Source organism: Bicyclus anynana, chromosome 5 (genome assembly GCF_947172395.1).
Source record: "Bicyclus anynana chromosome 5, ilBicAnyn1.1, whole genome shotgun sequence".
In the NCBI taxonomy this organism is placed as follows: domain Eukaryota; kingdom Metazoa; phylum Arthropoda; class Insecta; order Lepidoptera; family Nymphalidae; genus Bicyclus; species Bicyclus anynana.
This window is the reverse complement of record NC_069087.1, coordinates 16,193,423-16,214,496: the sequence shown is the minus strand read 5'-3', so window position 1 is coordinate 16,214,496 and position 21,074 is coordinate 16,193,423. Positions and strand designations below refer to the sequence as shown.

The 21,074-nt window shown below is 37.5% G+C and overlaps 5 protein-coding genes across 11 annotated transcripts in view; 3 read left to right on the top strand and 2 right to left on the bottom strand.

Annotated features, from left to right (window-relative positions):
* Positions 1–580: 580 nt before the first annotated feature.
* LOC112043840 (DNA-directed RNA polymerase III subunit RPC9) lies at positions 581–8,611 on the bottom strand. Of its 3 annotated transcripts, XM_052881804.1 has the most exons (5): positions 3,654–3,899; positions 3,370–3,398; positions 2,574–2,694; positions 1,306–1,458; positions 581–754 (listed from the first exon to the last, which is right to left on the bottom strand). In XM_052881804.1, exons 3-5 carry the CDS (start codon positions 2,652–2,654, stop codon positions 665–667), a joined length of 324 nt encoding a protein of 107 aa, XP_052737764.1. In that variant the 5' UTR covers positions 2,655–2,694; positions 3,370–3,398; positions 3,654–3,899; the 3' UTR covers positions 581–664. The 3 variants fall into 3 exon arrangements, with proteins under 3 accessions (XP_052737764.1, XP_052737765.1, XP_023935229.2); XM_052881805.1 differs by lacking the exons at positions 3,370–3,398; positions 3,654–3,899 and adding an exon at positions 8,593–8,611; XM_024079461.2 differs by lacking the exon at positions 3,370–3,398.
* On the top strand, positions 4,086–5,612 carry LOC112044165 (glutamine synthetase 1, mitochondrial-like). The gene is made up of 2 exons (XM_024079920.2): positions 4,086–4,110; positions 4,504–5,612. The coding sequence occupies exons 1-2, from the start codon at positions 4,086–4,088 to the stop codon at positions 5,610–5,612; spliced, it is 1,134 nt and encodes a 377-aa protein (XP_023935688.2).
* LOC112044265 (glutamine synthetase 1, mitochondrial-like) lies at positions 5,786–7,437 on the top strand. Its single transcript, XM_024080067.2, has one exon. The coding sequence runs from the start codon at positions 5,786–5,788 to the stop codon at positions 6,989–6,991; it is 1,206 nt and encodes a 401-aa protein (XP_023935835.2). The 3' UTR covers positions 6,992–7,437.
* A 539-nt stretch (positions 8,612–9,150) lies between the features above and the next one.
* LOC112043810 (plasminogen activator inhibitor 1 RNA-binding protein-like) lies at positions 9,151–11,074 on the top strand. Its single transcript, XM_024079411.2, has one exon. It carries the CDS (start codon positions 9,340–9,342, stop codon positions 10,498–10,500), a length of 1,161 nt encoding a protein of 386 aa, XP_023935179.1. The 5' UTR covers positions 9,151–9,339; the 3' UTR covers positions 10,501–11,074.
* A 1,733-nt stretch (positions 11,075–12,807) lies between these two features.
* Positions 12,808–21,074, bottom strand: part of LOC112043789 (E3 ubiquitin-protein ligase HECW2) — a 137,250-nt gene continuing 128,983 nt past the window's right edge. For all 5 annotated transcript variants that reach the window (XM_024079367.2, XM_024079385.2, XM_024079393.2 and 2 more), the window contains 4 exons: positions 19,503–19,668; positions 18,697–18,909; positions 17,370–17,536; positions 12,808–15,059 (listed from right to left, as the gene is read on the bottom strand). In XM_024079367.2, coding sequence (XP_023935135.2) covers positions 14,801–15,059; positions 17,370–17,536; positions 18,697–18,909; positions 19,503–19,668 — 805 coding nt within the window. In that variant the 3' untranslated portion in view covers positions 12,808–14,800. The remainder of the gene's footprint in view (positions 15,060–17,369; positions 17,537–18,696; positions 18,910–19,502; positions 19,669–21,074) is intronic.

Sequence of the window (21,074 nt, the reverse complement as noted above, 5' to 3'; positions counted from 1 at the left end):
CTGCTCCTCCGATATATACAATCAAATACAATAAAACTTACCTGCAGTTCAATTCACTTCTGTTCAAGCAGTGATATATCGTGTACTGACGTATGATAAACAAGAGCACACTGTACAGGCTCGAGTAAACATACATAATAACTCTCACTGAGCCACGTTTGACTTAGAAACTTATTTCATAGGAATAAGGCTCAAAATTGTTTACAATTAAGAATTATGCAATCAAGCTGAATGGATCATACAATAAATATACATGATATGAATGACAACCAGCTTCGTGTTGCTGTATTTAATTAAATCAGGAAGGTGCATCAAAAAATATAAATTTTAAAATCTTATTTTATACTTACCCTCAAACTGTGTTTAGACAAAATACATTTTATATTATGTACTATCAAAGACATTTTTTATTATCTTTTTGTACCAAACCACAGAAAACATATGACCACACTCAAAACATCCCCAAACTGTTGAGTAGGTAGGTATTGCTTCTTTTTCAAAATTGAAATCAACTCTAATAATAAACTAGTTATCAGTTTAAATTAAAATGTATGAAGAGACAAAACAATAGACACCAATAAAAACCATAATTAAATTTATTTCCAATACTTACACTTAACTAAAAGAATAGATTAAATAGACCAAAGTCACTTTACAGTTTACACTATGAAGTTGCTGGAAGGAATTCATTTGCCAAGTCTATAATTTTTCTGACATTCTCTTCTGATAATCTCTCCTCACTTTCTTGGACAATCTTGAACAATAAAACAAATATTTGAGTCATAATTGAACATCAACTATAGAACCTTCCTTTTATTTTAAAAACCGAAAAAAAAACATCAATTTCCAGCTTAAGTTAATATAATAGGTATGTTACCACCAACTGGCATTAAACCATAAACAGACAAATAAATCCATATTGAACACACAAATATTTTCCAGTTGCGGGAATTGAACCCACTGCCTTGGACTTCGGAATCAGTACGCTTATCCGGATCCGGATAGGTGGATCCGCACCGTACGCATCGCATCAAACGGATTTTATACACTTTGTATGGAAAGTAATACAAGAGCGTGCAATGATCTGCATCGTAAGGATTTTGTCTATAGTAAAATTAAAAATCCGTATAATGTGATGCATCCGATACGTACAATGCGGATAAGTGGATGCCTACGAGTATGCTATACGGCACGATCCAAACTGCCGCGTTGCAAGAACCAGCTCATGACTAAGGGCCCCGTATGGGTTCCGAATTTATTTACAGCAAGTCAATAAACTAATTACTAGCCCAACAAGACAATTACCAACTGTATCTCCAGCTCAGTGCGAGGAGGTGTATTCACCATCATCAGCTTTTCAGATTTTGTCAATTTGAAAGCTTTCATTTCTTCCAGAAACTTCTGGATGGATTCTGCACTTTGATTTTTACATTCTGTGTCTTGTAAGTAGTGAACTGTCTGTAAAAATTGCAATGTGGCTTTATTTTTAAGTAATTAATTAAAACATTTATACAAAGACAATAGGGATGATGACAGTTTTTTTAAATGTATATTAATTATATTAATAATAGTATGCAAATAGTAAAGCAATTTTGTAAAAGTAACAGGGTATCTGCGATCATTACTTTCGGAGCTACAGGGATTTAAAGGGTCAGATTTGCGTCACTGCCGCGGATCCCTGAAAAACGAACCATACAAAATGGTACTAATTAATGACGTCGTAGGTCATAATGATCGTTAGATTTGTATGAGCGTTCAAACAAAATTACTGCTATCTTTATTATTTGTGTGTTTATGTTTATAGTTCATATATTGAAAATTGTCACATTTAATGTAAGGAAGCTAAAATTGCATGAATATTTATCTAATTATGATAAAAGATTTTTAATAGATTTTGAAAATTTATAATCTATTTATTTTGCAAATATCCAGACAATCTTTGCTTTTTATGTATAAATTAGTTAACATTATTTACCCGAATGTCTCATAAAAATCAATATATTCAAACATAGTCATCATCCCCATTTTTATTTTTATAATTTTTGGGTGCTGAACATCTGAATACAAAAGCAGTCAGTCAGTCAGAGCACAGTATACTTTCTCAATTAAGTTTTAAACTATTTTACCTTAAATAAATAATTATGTATGACAGTTCTAGTGAGACTAAGGTTTATTATAAATAATTTAATAAAATATAACTTTTTTACTACTACAGCACAGTTAGAGCTCTGGGTTTTTGGTCTTTTGTGCAGCTCTGGGTTCTTAATTCTTTAACAATATTTACTTTATATTTTATATTTTAAAATTTCAAGTTGGTATATTTTAATTAAATATTTAATTAATTAATTAACAATTTGAACAGTATTTAAATTGTGATGAAAAGACGAGTATGAAGATATGGCTGTACTGGTGTCAATCTCTGCTTGTAGGTATACACTTAAAAAAATATTGTATTTTGTAATACAATTTTGATGCCACTCGAATTACATTACTTATTGATTTAAGTAATTACAAATTTATATTTTAAGTGCATTTTAGCTTTGTATTTTTACTATCATCTAATAATTTGTTACCTCATAGGTCACAGTAGCTAATGATCCCTCCCTTTTGTGTTTCTTCTGTGCATTATCTTTTAACTTCTGCAAAATCTGCATTACTTCATAATTGCACAAGAATGCTGCATTTGTCTTGATTCTGCAAAAAATTAATTAATTTATTTATTTATAAAATTGTTAAAATCTAACAAAACATATTTACTGAAATTAAATCTATACTAATATAAGGATGAAAAGTATATTTTTTGATTGAACATCTCAGTAGCTACTGGTTTAAATTGAAAAATTACATTTTGTGAATACATTGTTTTATACATGTTCCTTGAATCCACATATGGTGATTATGATCAAAATGATTCAAAACAGAAATTACAAAATCATATCAATTAATTATAATAATCTTTGGGGGTTCTGGACTTGTAACTACAGGATGTAGGGTTAACAAATTCCTTAACGATCGATCAATACTCCTCTCCTCTGCTTGTGCTGTTCTCCCTGCCTAGCCAAATTTGGTAAGATCCTATAAGAGCAGCTTTGGATACTTGTTGTAATATAGAAATTGCTGCAGTTCTAGAGAAGCCAAGGTCTCTAAGCAAGTTATAGAAGGATTTTGCTGGTACAGACTAACTACATAGCCATTTTTAGGTAGTTCATTTGTTAGGACTTTTATACTATGGTCCTTCAGAATGTTAGTCTCCCACGGCACAGTAAGCTCAACAAGTACTATACGCTTAGTTTGTTTGGAAAAAGGAAAATGTCTGGTCTAGATCTTGAAATAGCAACAACCTCTGGGATTTTATAATGTTTTTCATACCATTAACAAAGTCCAATCAGGTGCAGAACCTACAATTGAATTTTGTAGGTTCTGCACCTGTACCTGCACCAAAATACATATGAAAATTGGTATTCTGTATCATGTATGAGATTTGCTACTTTGAAATGATTCCTTTAAATAGATCTGAATAACTTTTAATAGATAGATGGTAAACTGGTTTATTTTTATGAAATTATGCGTTATCCCTAAGTTGCACTGAGGTCCTAGAGTGAGCACTAGGTTTTTAATTAGGGTAGGCCCTATGTGTATAAAATATCCCTTACGTTTCCATAACTAAATTATATGAATTGGTGTAGTGGGTTAATTTGTAAGACACACACATAAATTGCTGATAAACTAAAAAAAGTTCACTTTTACAATACTGAATATTGATTATAACTTCTATTTCCAAAACAACTGGGCTAATCTATGCCTCGAGTTAGACCAAAGTAAAATCTTTAAAATCTAATAAATTATATTATGTGAGAGCAAATTATCAAATTCAAAATCCAATCACATTCCATTCACAATTCACATCAATCACATTGCAATTTGTAAACAAAATCAAAGTCAAGTGTCAATGTCAAATTCAAATTTGTTTTTTCTTTATTCTTTCCCGTAGGGAAAAGGCAAGGTTAATGTCAAATTCTAATGTCAATGACCACAGACTTGTATGAACTCAGCAAAACCTATGTACGAGCTATTATCTATGGTCTATGTGTACAGAAATCACGGACCTCGGTATCAGACAACGTCCATGGAATTTCACAAACACTTGAAAAAATCTTGAAGCTTATGCAAGGACGGATATTAAAATACTATTCTTCCGCGAAATAAAAATTAAAATATTTTTTTACAAGCTTATACTAATATAGTTGCAGCAAAAACACAAATTGTGATGCATTCATATCCTTAGAACATGATTTAAAGCCTACATGATTTGAAATCATGATGACATGATTTTAAAAATTCCTTAGCCATCCAGATCCATGATTATTGTATATTTTGTTATATTTGTTTACACATGGTTCTATTAATATATTTTAAAAGAGATGTCTATTAAAAAAATCATTTTAAACAAACTAAATATTCTAAGAACTTACTCTAATATTCGAAATCATACACGTACGTTAGCTCAAGATCATTTTACCTCAGGTTTGACTAAACTCAATACACCTATCAATGCTTACTATAATCATTACATAAATTTATCATTGCCTAACGATAAAGTATTTGCGACATACGTTTGGATTGATGGAAGTGGAATTAATTTGCGATCTAAAGATCGTATTTTGGAGGGAGCTCCATGTGACCTTGCAATGGTTCCTAAATGGTCCTTTGATGGAAGTTCTACAGGCCAAGCTGAAACTTCCGATTCTGATACACTATTAATTCCTTGTGCAATTTATAGAGATCCGTTCCGAAAAAGTCCACACGTAATAATACTTTGTGAAACATTTCATGGTGATGGTTCCCCTACAGCTACTAATCACAGAGCGAATTGTGCAAACGTTATTAATAAAATAGCTGACCAGGATCCTTGGTTCGGGATTGAACAAGAATATACTATGTTCGATACAGATATGTGGCCACTTGGATGGCCAAAATGTCGTGGTTTTCCAGTAACTGAATCAAAATTTTCTTATTGTGGTAATGGAGAACACGTTGCTGGTAGAGAAATTGTAGAATGCCATGCAAGAGCGTGTATTTATTCTGGCATGGACTACGAGGGATCTAATGCTGAAGTTATGAAAGGATCATGGGAATATCAAGTTGGAACCACTTTAGGAATAAAAGCAGCAGATGACTTGTGGGTAGGAAGATATATTTTAAATAGAATAGCGGAACATTTCAGTACAATCATCAGTTATCACCCAAAACCAATGGGGAAGGATCAACCAGGTATAGGCTGCCATCACAATTTTAGCGTAAAGAAAATGAGAGCCGAAGGAGGAATAATGGAAATAGAAAGAGTTAGCAAAACCCTTTGTGACTTGCATTTGAAGCATATGAAAAGTTATGGACTTGGAGATGGGGACGAAAACAGAAAAAGACTTACAGGAAAATTTGAAACAGCTTCTTTCGACACATGCAAGTGGGCAGTGGCAGACAGAGGAGCATCAGTAAGGATTCAAAGAGGAGTAAAATTAAAAGGAAGAGGTTTTCTTGAAGACAGACGTCCAGCTGGGGATTGCGATCCGTATAGAGTTTGTGCTCTTCTTGCAGAAACTTGTCTTAATTGACTGGCTGGAAATTATCGTTTCCTTATAATTACATAATTTGGTTATACAAAACTTCATTCAAATTTAAATTAAGTATGAACTAAAAACAAAGGAATAGTTCGCGAAATTTTTTCTGAAGTATTTTTCTATTTAATTTAAAATTATTTAAAGTGTGATATTTTGATTTTTTTATAATGGAAAGCTTTGTAAAATGCATTTGTAAACTGCAAAAACATGTGGGCGTATTTTCTATATCAAAAAGGTATATGCTGAAGCAATCTATTAATCATATAATGAACAAAAAAGTAATGGACAGATACATAAGACTTCCAATGCCCTGCAATAAGGTTTTGGCGACGTACTGCTGGATCGACGGTTCAGGAATCAATATGCGATGTAAGGACAGAATCTTAAATTGTACACCATATAGCGCTGACGTAGCGCCCGGCTGGGCTTTTGATGGAAGTTCCTGTGGTCAAGCAGCCACCGATAATTCTGATACGAGTTTGAAACCTGCTGCAGTATTTAGAGACCCGTTCAGACTGGAGCCACATGTGATTGTGCTTGCTGAAGTTTATATGGGGGACGGTTCAGCTGCCCCTACCAATCATAGGAAATTCTGCAATGACTTGTGTGAAGCGCACAGATCTGAAGAACCATGGTTTGGTCTGGAACAAGAATATACTATGTTAGATGTTGATGGCTGGGGATTGGGTTGGCCAAAAGGAGGAGGTTTCCCTGCAGTAAATTATGAGTTTTCTTACTGCGGGGTCGGAGCAAAATACATAGCTGGAAGAGATGTAAGTGAAGCTCACGCAAAGTGCTGTTTGTATGCTGGATGTGATTTTGAGGGCACCAATGCTGAGGTTATGTTTGCTTGCTGGGAATGGCAAATAGGTACAACTGTAGGCATAAAAGCTGCAGACGACATGTGGATGTCGAGGTTTTTAATGTCTCGGGTGGCTGAGGATTATGGTGTATGTATTACTTACCACCCAAAGCCTATGGGGCCGAAGCATCCAGGCGTCGGAATGCATCATAACTTTAGCACAAAAAGAATGCGATCGGATGGCGGTTACAAGTTCATTGAAGAATGTATTAAAAAGTTAGAACAGAATCATATGAAACATATGAAGAATTACGGCGCCGATGAGCAAACGAATCGTATGCGACTGTCTGGAAAGTTCGAGACAGCACCGTTCGACAAGTTCTCCTGGGGTATAGCTAACAGAAAAGCCTCCATTCGACTGCAGAGGAACATAAAAGAGAAAGGTAAAGGTTTCATGGAGGACCGAAGACCGGCTGGTGATTGTGATCCTTACCTTGTTTGTGGCTTGTTGATGGATACATGCCTTGGTTCAGCCGGAGGTGGCGGCGGTAAAGGCGGAAAAAAGTGTTAGCAAATTTTTATCTTTAGTAAAAACCTTTGTGCAGCAGCGTTGATATAAGTGGATATACGAGTACAATATTAATTTAGTATGTTTCAACTATTTTATGACGACCGTGTTTTTGTAATAAAAAATATATTTGGCTGTGATTAGTTAGTTTCTGTATACAGAAGTTCGTTTTTTTAATAATTATGATAAAAATGTTTAATAATGTTTCTTCATAACTTACATATAGTTTTATTTGAAACTGTTTGATACGTAAAGTGTTTTCAGATAGCATGGGTACAGTGACAGTTGCCTTATGACGTCTATAATATGTCGCGAAACGCGGCCAACTTTCATGAGCAAAACGAACTGCCACCCGCACCATGCTACCTGAAAACCAGTTTAATGCATAGATTTAAGCAGTAAGAGCGCTCTATTTTAATACTATTGACGTAAATACGTCTTCAAAATTGCTTCCATAGTGGGGTGTCATTCCAAAAAAACGAAAGTATCAAAATCGGAGGATACCATAGATTTACGAGTCGGGATAAGTAGGTACAGATAATGATATAGCGATAGATTTGACAATAGAGAATAAGTAAGCAAATCGAATGAGGTCAGTTCAGAGAACACTAATACTCCCTTAGATAAAGAATACTCCTAACGGTCAGTTACATCCTTTGACACCTTAGACCATTAATAACAGGACTTCATCATAATCATATTGTGGTAGATTCTGGAAATAAATATTTTAATTGCCTCAACTATTATTCATCAAGGGTCATACGGGTACCAGTGACTATTTGTTGAGTGTACTCATGAAAACGTGAGATAACGACTTAAAAAAAATTGATTTAAAATAGTAGATTTTTGTATATTTTTCATAACATAAACTACACATACAATAAAGGCATTGGTAATAATATTTAAAAATATAAAATAAAATTACCAACTACCTGTTTTTTAAATTCATGACTAATTTAGTAGTTTTAATTTCTTGCGACAACGTCATCTCATTGTGGCACGAGCGTGACTCTCTCATCTCATCGACTAATGCACAACATTATCCACGAGCAGCACACGCGCAGTGAGGTGCGTGAAGCGAGGAGTACCGTGATTTTACGAGGTCAAAAAAGCAAAACATCGTGTAAGTGATGTGTTTGTTAATCGCGAGTAAAAATCAAGTGTGTGTGTATTGCTAATGAATATGACCGCACCTTTAGAATTATAGAGACCAAATGCAAAAAATCAAGTTTTCGGAAAAAAAAAAATAGGTGGCAATTGGTTTAATCATAAATATTTTTTACAGTTGCATAAATCTTAGTATCCATAACTACCTACAAATTGTGAAATAAATTAAGTAAAAATAATTTCGCATTTATTTTCATAAATATTCATGTTATTTTTTTAAACTGTAGCAATTTTGGTCTTTTTTTTACACATATTTTGAAAAAGACATTTTTTGGTTAGGTCTCTTATTCTGTAAATTTAGACGAAACCGCGTATCATTTCGTAATAAGTCTGTATTATACAGCATTTGATATTTATTAGGGGACACTTTCGTGTCTTAAAATAGACCCAACACGCATCAGGTCTTTACATTAATGAAAAATATTACACTTGCTTACCTTATCTTTAGTATTATTTGGACGCAATTTAGATTGGTTCTTCACATTTACAAACACGCCGCAACCTTCTAGAAATACTGACGGCTCACTGCTGTTTGCGTCGCTTTCTAACCGAACGCATGCGAGGAAAAGGGTTGGCGTGACTATAGACCAAAATATGCGCGTACTTCCTTTTACACAAAAATACGCCTATGTTTTATGATCAGACGATGGATATTTACATTGTAAGTCATTCTATGACAAAAGTCAAATCTAAAAGTTTTGGTTTTGGTCTAAATCTAAAAGTGTATTGTGTAAGGACACGAAATATATTTATTAATGTTAACTATTTTCGATGAGTGAATTTACCTCGTCCCCTTCAAAAAACGACAGGCATTATTTTTTTTGTGAATTTTGATCCGATACAATTCCATATGTAATTAATCTGAGTTAATTTAAGATATATAATTGAAAACATTGATTCTCTGTCTACGCATTCATGTCTACGATGTCTACAGTTCATAGAATACAAATGATGTTATCTGTTGTTATGTGTACCATAGATGATAGACCATTAAAAAAGTTATTACTGCAGGCCGCCATTTTAATTCTCCCGTCTCCGTTCTCTATTCTTGCCGTCATATGGCGTATTAGTGTGTTCAAGCCGCCATATTAAATGAAATCAATAAAATAAGGCAAAATGTCGCCCTACTAAAATAATCCATTAACATCTAGTTTTTGTGTAATTAAAACATCAAGAGGATCACAATGGAGAATTCCTACGGTGTGGGGGTCGTGAATAGATACGCTCTTTTCTTGGACGATGAGTCCGATCCTCTTGATGCGATAAAGGCTCGCGAGCAAGCAAAAGAGCTCAAAAAAAAGACCAAAGACGCCGAAAAGGAGAACAAGGGTAAACTTGAGGTCAAACCGAAAGGCCCTAGTGTCGTCGTGAGGAAGGGAATCAAGGAAACTCAAAATGTGAAGTCCCAAGAAAATAAAACTGGCGATCAACAGAAGAACAAAGGTCCGCCGCGGACGACCGATCGAAATGCGGAGAGACCGCCTCCGCGTCGCCGCGAAGAGCGCCCACAGAACGGAGCCGTCGAAGGCAAAGAGGGCGCTCGGCCCCCCCGCCGCGAGTTCGGTGATAGAAGGCCTAACTTCGAACGACGCAATTTCAACGACAACCCCGAAGGAGGCGAGCGCAGGGGCCCCAGGCCTCCGCGCGAGCCGCGCGACGGTCAGCGCGGTCCCAGGCCGGGCTACGACGGCCGAGGGAAGAGGGAGTTCGACAGGAGGTCCGGCTCGGACAAGACTGGCGTGAAGCCCGTGGACAAACGCGAAGGGGCCGGTCCCCACAACTGGGGCACGCTCAAGGACGACTTGGACGAAATGAACAAAACAGGTTCCGAGGGTGAGGCGCCCGAGGAGAAGCCTGTGGACGCGGCGGCGGCCGGCGACGGGCCGCAGCCCGAGCCCGAGCGCGCGCCGCCCGCTGAAGAGGAGCCCCGCGAGCTCACGCTGGACGAGTACAAGGCGCTCCGCAACGCGCAGCGCACGGCGCCGCAGTACAACCTGCGCAAGGCCGGCGAGGGCGAGGACCTCAGCCAGTGGAAGAACCTCGTGCAGATGGAGAAGAAGAAGGAGGGCGAGCACGACTCCGACGAGGACGACGAGTACGACATCGCTGACTACCCGCAGCGCGTGGGCCGCCAGAAGCGCGTGCTGGGCATCGAGTTCACGTTCAACGACACGGCGCGGCGCGGCGGCGGCGCCGGCCGGGGCCGCGGGGGCCGCGGGCGCGGGCGCGGCGCGCGGGGAGTGCCGCGCGAGCCCGAGCCGCAGCCCGAGGAGCGGCCGGCCGCGCGCAGCCAGGTCGCTCCGCCCAAGGTGGACGACAGCAAGGATTTCCCCTCTCTCGGCTAGGCTCGGCGAGTCTCCGTTGTTCTCCCCTTTCGAAAGTACGATAGAGATACAGATTAAAATTGTATGTACCGTTATTTTTGAAGTAAATATACAAAATATTTACAGAGATGTGTATTATATTGCATTGGGTCAGTCACTGTCTCGTGTCCGCAGTGGGAACCTGCCGAAGTGTTGTGCCGGTGTGGCCAGTGGCCGAGCACAGCTCGGTGTAAGGGAGGGGAAGGACTCATTTTATTTTGCATACACAATAGCAACAGTAACGCATATATGAATCTATCATAACAGTAGCTTTTATTGTAATCACATGGGCTTACATTTTCCTTTGATGAGTTTGAATATCTGATAAGTTTTAAAGTTGTGGACTTGTGACACATAATAAATTAACTCTGTCACAACTTAGCTTAGAGTATTGTGGAATAACCTGTTGCATTTTGTATCACTGTTAGTGTTGACAGATGCAGACTTTACACTGTAAATAGTTTTATAAATGTTTAAAAGATAAGGTCTTTAATAACAAGGTTGATTTTTGTTGTTACACAAACTTCTTGAAAAATAAACATTTTGTATGTGTGAATTTTTGCTTGATTGTTATTATTTTAAAATTGATTTGCAAATTTCACTTCCTCTAACAAAAATATCTATCTCTTACTAACAACTTCCTCCCCCTTGCAGAAAGTCCATTCAAGTTGGGGTCTTTCTCTGTTAATGACACATGTTTCACAATTTTCATTTGAGATTGATTATTATCAACTGGTCAAAACATTGAACTTTGTTGCATGTTTAAGATTTAAATGTGAATGAAATGGAATTGTTACTATTAATCATTTATCATTATGTATTTCAATAGATTTTTAGTACCAAAATCATAAAAGAATGCATTTACTCATAGATGGCGAGCCTTACTAGATAGCTAGTGATTTTATAAAAGTTGAAAGTTTCTCCACCTATACCATACCTACCATAGGCAAGTATGGTAAGGTGACTACAAAGTTGGCATGGCATACTGGAGGTATCGGATTTCAAGGTTACATAATCCAGACCTTTGGTTGTCTAGTACTAGAATGTAATTTTTTACACTTTCTCCATATATATTTTAATATAAAGAATGTCCCCAATTGTCAATCACATGTTTGGTTACCCTTAGAAAAGCAACAAGATTAAACTTCAAGGTTTTCTAGTGAAGGGTAGCCACTATAATAAATCCATACTTGATGTGTCCTGTTTACTAACAAATTTAAATGAAAGTAGTAAATGCATGTCATTTCATTATTTATTTTATTGTTTTTTCTATAAAATGTTATAAAAGTTATTTACTATATCTACTTGTTCTAAACTTATTAATTAAATTCATTAATTTAAGAACAAGTAGGTAAATTATAATTATTGATGCGAACTTTCTACATTTATTACATCACTTTAGGGATTGAATTTTAAAAACTCTTGAATTGTTTTTTTCGTGTCATGAACAAATTTTTAAAACTAAAAATTAAGGATTTTCCATACAAATTTTCAATGTCTATTTCACCCCCTTACATTTTTATTTTTGGGTCAGAAGTACCCTATGTTTTCTCGAAGGTCTCATTTAGGTTTATACCAAAATTCATCTTGATCGAGACAGAAACCTACTTTTGCATTTATAATAGGTGTGAAATTACTAGCAAAATACCTTCATTTTTAATGTTTGGTGGTAAAGAGTGCACATAGTGTATGGCTTTAGTATAAGTGTCTTGAAACTGGGAAATGATTTCCTGGGATTGATGAAAAATATAATGAAAATGCATTGTTAAATCCTATTTAAAAAGTGGATGCATAATTAGCAAACAATAAACGTCCCCATTCAATGAGAGCCAAACACAACTTCTTGGCACTAGAGTAAAGTAGTCATTTCGAGTAAAACCTCAAGGATTAAGATTAAGGTTAATTTGCTATGAAATTGGACTATATTTAAAGGCCTTTAGGTATAATTTTCTTTACCAATAATTCTAAAACAAAATTGGCCAGTTTTTAAGTGAAATTTTCTACATGATTGTGCGTTATTATAAGAGGTCAATGTGAAACTGCTTTAAAATTGAACCAATGAAGGTTATGATCCTGGATACCAGTAACCTCCCAAAGGTGCAATGGTCCAAATTATGGAGTTACTACTTAATTTACCTATGGTGAAAGTGTGGAGTGAAAAATTTTTTAGCTTTTTTTAAATGATGATCTTGCTGTCGAGCTCATAGTCCATCACAAGTATGTCAGATTTGTTTTGCTGACCAATAAAATAAACATCATAGGATATGAGGAAACAATCAAACCACAGTGTTATGTAAGTAATATTGTATATTGACACATTTTATCACTTTCACACAAAACAAGTTACTTAGAATTTACTCATAATAAAACAATATTCAATAGTAGTTAAATATCCAACATAATAGAACTATATTACTTACAAAAATAAACATGAACCTACACTTGAGTGTAATTTACATAAACACAATAAATAAATAATGTATTTACATAGGGAGTCCAAACAAATTGTTCTATTTTCATTAAATATGTGACAATGCCTGTTGTTTTACAGTAAACTTTGAAACATCACCATATCGTTTGAATCATTTAATTTCTTATTAATTAAACAGAGGAACATCAATTTTAGATTAGCAAAACAACAAGATCCACATGTCAATTATTATATTAATTACATAAATAGGTAAGTGTAACTACAGGGATGATCAAGCAATATTATGATTTCTGTTGCAATTATTTTTATTTTAAGCATAAATATTTATATTAGCTGACTAGGAAGTGCTGTTCATAAATTTTAATAGCTTCTCTGTTATAGCCAATAAAGAGTGTTAAGAGGTAATCACTTCTATGTGTTTAAATCATAATTTATTAAACAAAAAAAAAAAACAACAAAATACTGATCTTTTCGAGCGATTAAACAAAATTCCAAGTGATACAATCCTCGAAATCTTTATGATTTAAAATTAAATTACAAATTATAAATTAGTGACAATAAAAGCGTAATAACTAAATATGGGACTTGAGCCCCGATTCACAGCCACAATATACTTCACTTACAATAAAAGCGTTTACAAAGTACAAACCTCAAATAGATACGTGGCTAACTGTATTGTACATGTTCCGGCACACCTACACTATAACTAGGGCTGCCAACTTTTTTTCAGAAAAAAATACAGTATTTTGTAAGATTTAGCTATAAAAAATATAGTATTATAGAGAATAAGCCAAATATCGACGTTTATTTAAAAAAAAAACAATATTTATTCACTCTTGTTGCATTTTTCAAGATTTATTTGTCTGAAATAACCCTTGCAGTTTGGTAATAATAATAAGAGTGTATCAAGCTTTTTCGCATTTGGTATTTTTTTTAATTTTTGAAAACCAAAAGCAATTTTTTTCCTAATTGGTTCATTTAATGTTTGGAACTCGGTGACATACACAAGTTCGGTCAGGCTAGATGCTATTGCATCTGTCAAAAACTAATGTTCATAAAGTTTTAAAATGAAAATTTTGTTTGTTAGATTTCAGTGTTCAAAATATAGTATTTACTATATACTTCTTCAACAGTATATAGTACGCCAACCCAAAATATAGTACAATACTGTATATTATAGTACGGTTGGCAACCCTACACCTACACTACAACACACAGAACAGATACACTATCTTTGTTCAGTCCCTCAACTATACAATCAATTGACTATTATTTACATGATACATGATATATAATACTCATAATTTACAGCCGCTAATGGGATTACAATCATAAACAGTACATCAACATTGAACTGATTGTTTCTTTATAGCAGCTAGCTATCATTTGGTAAGGATTTAACGACAAACTAAATATAGACACAGAGTCCTCAGTAAGGTGAACATAACACTAGTTGTCTTCATGTCATGGGCGTAGCGAGGTACGGGCAGGGGGGGGGGGGGCAACCTCCCCCCCCCCTAGCAGAGCGGTCGGTTATCGTTTCAGCTGAAAACTGACATTCGGTTTTGACCGGAAAAACTGGTGTTGTCAGACAGTATCAATTGACGAGATACTCGATTTAACACTTTCGCTGCGACACTGATTTTTCTGTACTTTCCTCTAGTGCGGTACGAGGTTCTTTGAACTCATACTAAAGCTATGTAGTGCGGTACGAGGTCCATCGACCTCGTAACTCTTGAGCACGCTAGTCATACGAGGTCAATTGACCTCGTACCACACCAAGCGTGTTAAGCATAGATGCCCCCCCCTAGATACAATCCTGGATACCCCCATGCTTCATGCTATTTTTCTTTATTCAATTCCGAAGGTGTTGGTTTCTTCGACAGCCAGCAGCAGTTTTTCATGCAACAGCTGCGGCGTTGGGTAGGGAGGCAGGTCGAGTCTGTTGAAGCAGGTGTGGGCTCGTGGAAGGGACTCGATCCGCCCCCAGCGCTCTATGCAGAAGCGCCGCGGGCCCGTCGACCCTCGCAGCGCCGAGAAGCCTTCGTAAGGGATGGACGACGTGCCCGTCACGAACTGGACGAGACGAAGGCGTTGTTCGTTTGTAAACCTGTAATTAAAAAAAGATATGAAGTTAGATACTAGAATTTGAAATTGAAATTCTTGTGTAAGTAATACAAGGAAATATCCTAGGCCTCTGGCAGCCTATAAGAAGCAATCACACTGTAACGAAAACCTTTAAGAAGAGTTCAGTATTTTTTTAAGAAAATACTGAAAGTAAAATAAGTCCAATCATTTAGTAGTTTTACCTGGAAGATTTTCCAGGATAAAATCACCTTCTGTAATATATTGTGTAATTATTTGAACAGGAATTTTATTTTGACGGACTTTTAGGCAGATAAACTCTGATAAAATTTAATAAATACATTAGCAAAGAATAAATCAAATGACAAAACCATCAAGGCCATTTCGCATTCGATTCCTACATTGCATCATTTGTAATTTTTTTTAGGTGAGAACTTATTCTAGCGTGAACATGTTAGTGATAAAAAATGTGGTTATTGAAATACACTCGATATTGTACATACAAATGTATTTCTGTTATCACCTTGTTGGATGACCACATCCTTTGTTATCTAATCCTCGAGTGAAAAGAAGTTTGTGTAACCAAGTATGTAACTGTGTAAACCAATAAACGAGTATGTTGTTGGTGTAGTTATAGAAAAGGCTCGTTTTAAAATTCCACTTTTGTTTTTATTTTTTCAAGAAAAACATATAGGTAATATAAATTATATAGATAAATAAGTATAATTGAATCAGGCATTGACCGAATCCTAGAGTATTTTGAGTCCTGGCGCATAACATTGGTACATCTGCAAATTACTTGATTACTTAATTATGTGAAATTGAAAAACACGTTAAATAGCAAACTTGAATTAGCGTACGGTTGTTACAAATGATGGTGATTGGGGACATGAGTTCTTATGATATCTCGTGGAAAATATTAAAAAATACATTTTTATTCATTGGACAATTGAAACCACAAACAAGGGATTGGTTCCTTGAATCCTCCCAAAGCCACCACGGTCCAAATTTCATACGAACCTATGGTAGGAGGATGAACTGACAAACTTTCAGATTTTATAATCAGGTTCTTGTTCAAAATAGTGAACATTTTTTTTTCTTTGTCCCGAAAGAAGCTATACTAATATTATAGAGGTGAGGTTGTAGGGGGTAATTTCTGAATCTACAGAACCGATTTTGAAAATTCTTCTATTACTAGAGAGCTACGTTATTTGTGAGTGTCATATTTTAAGCCAGTACTCGGTAACTACGCGGGCGAAACCGCGGGGCGTTGGCTAGTTTACTATATTTCCACAACTAGAACTTTAACCAGAGCGCATAGCGCGCCCTTTCAGTTTTTTCAAGTCTGTTGATTATTATTAGAAATGACAGTATTGGGACTATTCCGCAAGTAACAACAAGTTGTTTAGGTCAGGGCACATAATATGATTACCTACTTTATCTACTTGTATAAACAAGGGTTATCGCTTTATTTCATATTTTGCTTTAGCTTTGTTATTAATTGGTAGAGATTGTCTGACATTGTTACATTGCAAATGCAAGTCGATAGCATAACAAGAACTAGGTAGGTATATATATACCGCAACTTCCCATCCTTTACACGATTCTATTATGTATATAGGTACGAGTAATATTATAACGCACAGTGAAAAATAACGACGACACGTATTTGACACATAGCTATTAGATATTGTTCCATCATATCGAGTATTTTATTTTCAATTTATATTAACAATATTTTGGTTTTGAATCGATTGTTAACATCGATCTTTAACTACTGATTGAGTGTCGAATTAGGTTTGAAATTATTTTATTTACTTTTAGGTGTATCTACATAATTTCTGTGACGTCATCGTGCTCGTAGGTCGTAAAAGACCTATGCCAAAAGCCTAAACCCAAAAGAATGCGACCTCTATACAGCTAGTTAGCATTTGCTATAGATGGTGTAAGTGTGGTAAAATTTCATTAATTAGTTCTGTTTACCACCGTTCTTAATTTCTTGAATACAAATCTGTCTTGTACTTGAACTTCTGCCTTCATGACGGTCTTTCTAACTAGTTGGTGGTCATTCAAAATGTGCTGCCATCTACAGGCATAGTGAAACAGTGGTTGTTATTTTAAACTACCAGTAGATAGCGTAGTTAGAAAATTTGAAACAATCCCTTTGTTTGCGGTGCAGTTATGTCTGAGGCTCATTGATGGCGCTTTATTTTTATTTTAGAAAGAAGGTTCACTTCAGTCGTGTGGTCTACATACTCTCTCATGGTTTTTTATATCTCGTCATTGTTCTAAGATCAGGTAAAGATACTCCGAGGTGTCCATGGTCAGTTCTCACCTGTCTATGGCTTGCCAGAAGCACAGTATGACGGGGTGCGCGTCGTGGTAGCCGCCGCGGTACTCCGTGTTGTTCCGCCAGTCCGCCACGTCCAGCTCGGGCGCGCCCGCTATCACCAGCTCCAGCTCGCGCGCGTCGAACGCACCCACCAGCCGAGGGTCCACCACCTGGTAATAAACACGTAAAATGTCACCAAGATCAGCTAGAACACGAAGTTATCGAAATCACTTCCGAATGTACACAGTCCTGGGTTAGCTTATAAGCTATTTAAGCAATTGCTTAAGACATCCCGTCTAAACAAACAAAAAAAAAGCTCACGAAAATTACAGCAATTTCAAAATCCGCGTTTCAAATTATTACTTTTTTTTCAATTTATTTTTGTAGCTCACTTACGGATAGAGGACTACACTAAGGAAGATTGCCTAAAGCACCTAGTTACCATAATGCATGCCCGGCAGCGGACGTCCATCGGCTGACAGTTATGATTATTATAATGTTAATTTCTGCCGTCAAACAATCAACCAGTTTGAAACTCTGAATGCATAGTTAACTGCTTACGATACTGTGGATCGCCGTGCTAGGAGACTCATTGGCACAGCTGCACAAGTTCCGGCAATACTTCAAAGCGTCGAACATCGGCGGAAAGAAGCCAGTTTGTCGATACTTTATGGGATATATATTTGGGATGTGCTCAGGATTCAGGATCAGCTATTCGACGTCATACCTTTAGTAATGCTTCTAAGACTCGAGTATAACGCTTTGCGTTTTCTTTTCTTGTCCCTTCCCAACCCAGTGTTTCCTGATTTATATACTTGGGTATTCAAACAATAGTGAATAGGCATCTTCTTGGCAAGCGAGTCCCATCTTAGATTATATCTACAATGTCCATCGGGTACCGAAAAGGGTGTGGATTTTCATGCTCGTCCTAACAAGTTACCCCGCTTCCATCTTAGATTGCATCATCACTATATCATATACTTATATATCACAGTCAAACGCGATCTTGGATAAAAAGTCATAGGTAATTGTCGTTGAAACACTGCTGCTATACCGGTTTGTGTTGTGGCGATAGATCGGAAAAAATCAACGTGATACAGGGACCCCTTGAAGACCTGTAAAGCCGCTACATCAAGAAGGACAAGCCGTGGGAGCTAAAGGCACATGAAGAAAAAGTCATATTTTCCGTTGGAACACTGCTGCTATACTGATTTGTGTTGTGGCGATAGATCGGAAGCTATCAACGTGATACAGGTATATCTTGAAGACCTGCAGAGCCGCTACATCAAGAAGGAGGACAAGCCGTGGGAGCTAAAGGCACAGTACGCACCTCGTGGAAGCCGCGCACGAGCCACTCGCTCTGCTCGGCCACGCCGCGCTCCACGCGCCAGCGCACGAGCCGCTCCAGGTACTCCTTCTTGTTGCGCTCGGTGACCGGCACGTCGCGCCCGCCCGCCTTCAGCTCGCGCTCCAGCACGCGACCGTCCGCCAGCCGCTCCGATACGGCGAACGTCAGCTCCAGCGACGACACGCAGCGCGCCGACTGCGGGAACATCACCACACATGTTAAGCATTTCCCAAAGGAATTTATATCGTCTTTGATCCCTTAATAACAACATTGTACTCCAACCTAAATGTGATCTATCCTGCGATCATGGTATGCGACTAACGGTTATTATTTATTTATAACAGTTATTGGTTGATAATTATCTATTTCTTTTCACTAGACATGACGTTAAAGTACAGTATTAGAAGGAAAGAACACTACCATTTGGAGACTAAGTCGCCATGAAATGCCAAGAGTCCCAAGAAGTCGCAACACTAAAGTTAGCCGAAACCCCTATAAATTCATTTCCAGCATTGGACTATAACCGATTGTTTTGATGATGATGAAGGAGCATAAGTTTTATGGTAAAAGCGCTGCAATCAGCATCCTTACGAAATACGAAAATTTAATGCATATTCAGCTTCTGTCTTCTTTCTGTTTGCCAAGTTCATTGATGACAGTCCCATGATATGCGGGCGACAAGAAGAAAGGAGGAGGATCAGTCGTCGGTTTCATCACTACACGCCCCCCGGCCCGCGCGGCCCGTCGGGAGCGTTACGAACGAAGTTGCCAAGCTATAGTGACATTACCTGCAGCCACCGCAACGAGGCGGCGAACTGCGCGTCGAGCGCGTCCACGTCCTCCAGCGCGGGCGGCAGTCGCAGCAGCGCGCGGTACAGGGCGCGCGTGAACCACGCCTCCAGCAGGTAGCCGTGCACCAGCGCCAGCCCCAGCACGCGACCCGAGAATCTGAACCTGATGGGCAATCAATCAATGAATCAATCATACCAGGAAATAGGCCTTTTGTATGTATTTCCAAACATCACGATCGTGATGTCAGTCCACCTGGTGGGGGAGGGGGGAGGTGGTAAGGTGTGGTTATGGACAATGCTCTTTTTAAAATCATTCTACGAATATTATAGGTACCTAAACGTGACAATTTGAGAAGATTGTCACTATTTGACGTAAAAACTAAACGGATTTAAATACACACACAGTACAAGTACAAAGTAAAGTTTTTACTGTGTATTTTGTTGTCTCTTGTCTTTTGTCGGAAAGTCCCGTTTGGATGTAATGAAGTGTTAAAATGTCAGATTGTATACAAGCCGAAGGAGAGTCAGTTCCTTCAGTCACGACCACGAGTAAACCTTGCTTTCATATCAAACGATTGTTTATAGGTACACCAAACCTCTATATCCAGAGCCAAGCGAACTTCCCAGAATAGATTGAAAACGAATTAGAAGTAAGAGATTAGTAAGTTTTCATCATCATCATATCAACCGATGGACGCCCACTGCAGGATTTAGGCCTTTTGGGGAGGAGGTAGGGACTTCCAAACGCCACGATCCTGAGCCGCCTGCATCCAGCGAATCCCTGCGATTCACTTGATGCTGTCAGTCTACCTGGTGCGGGGTCGACCAACACTGCACTTTCTAGTGCGGGGTCGCTATTCCAGCACCTTAGGACGACCACGACCATTGGTACTAGCGGAGGAAGACCTCTTTGAATAAGCCTTATACCTTCTATAATAGTGCGCTGCCATATTGCATCTTTCTTTCTCCAACATTAGGTAATAACAAATTCAAAGTCAAGTTCAACTCGAAAAATAAAACTTCGAGTAACAAATCTCAAATGCTCACAACAATGAGCTATTATGTGATTGAGTTTCACGTGTTTTTACTCGATTTCCAACCGTGACAGTCGCAGGTATGAGGTGTCCAGTGGAAGCAAAAACTAGAAGCACCTTTGGACCGAATACGTAGTTGCATTGCTTGTAAGTTGTAACCAGATAGCGGATGTAATGCGAGATTTTTGAGACTTTTTTTACTGTAAAAACCTTCGATAACCTCCGCTGTGTTTAGACCGTGGGTAGCGTGTTTTATAATCGAATCATTGTCTGCCACTAGGGTTTCTATACACTGCAAATATTCTCTAAAAGCGTACGCCTGCGACTTCATCCGCCCTTAGACCTCCTTAATCCGGCCCTGTCGCAAAATTCTTTCTTCGCGGACGTCTACTAACTATAAACGACCTCCCTGCCAAATTTCATCTTTGCATGTCAAGCGGTTTTGAGATTTTGTGATGAGTGACCTTTCGCTCTTTTTTATTTAACCTATTTATTGTCACAAAGAATTGCTGCCAGTAAAAATTGCTCGAAAAAT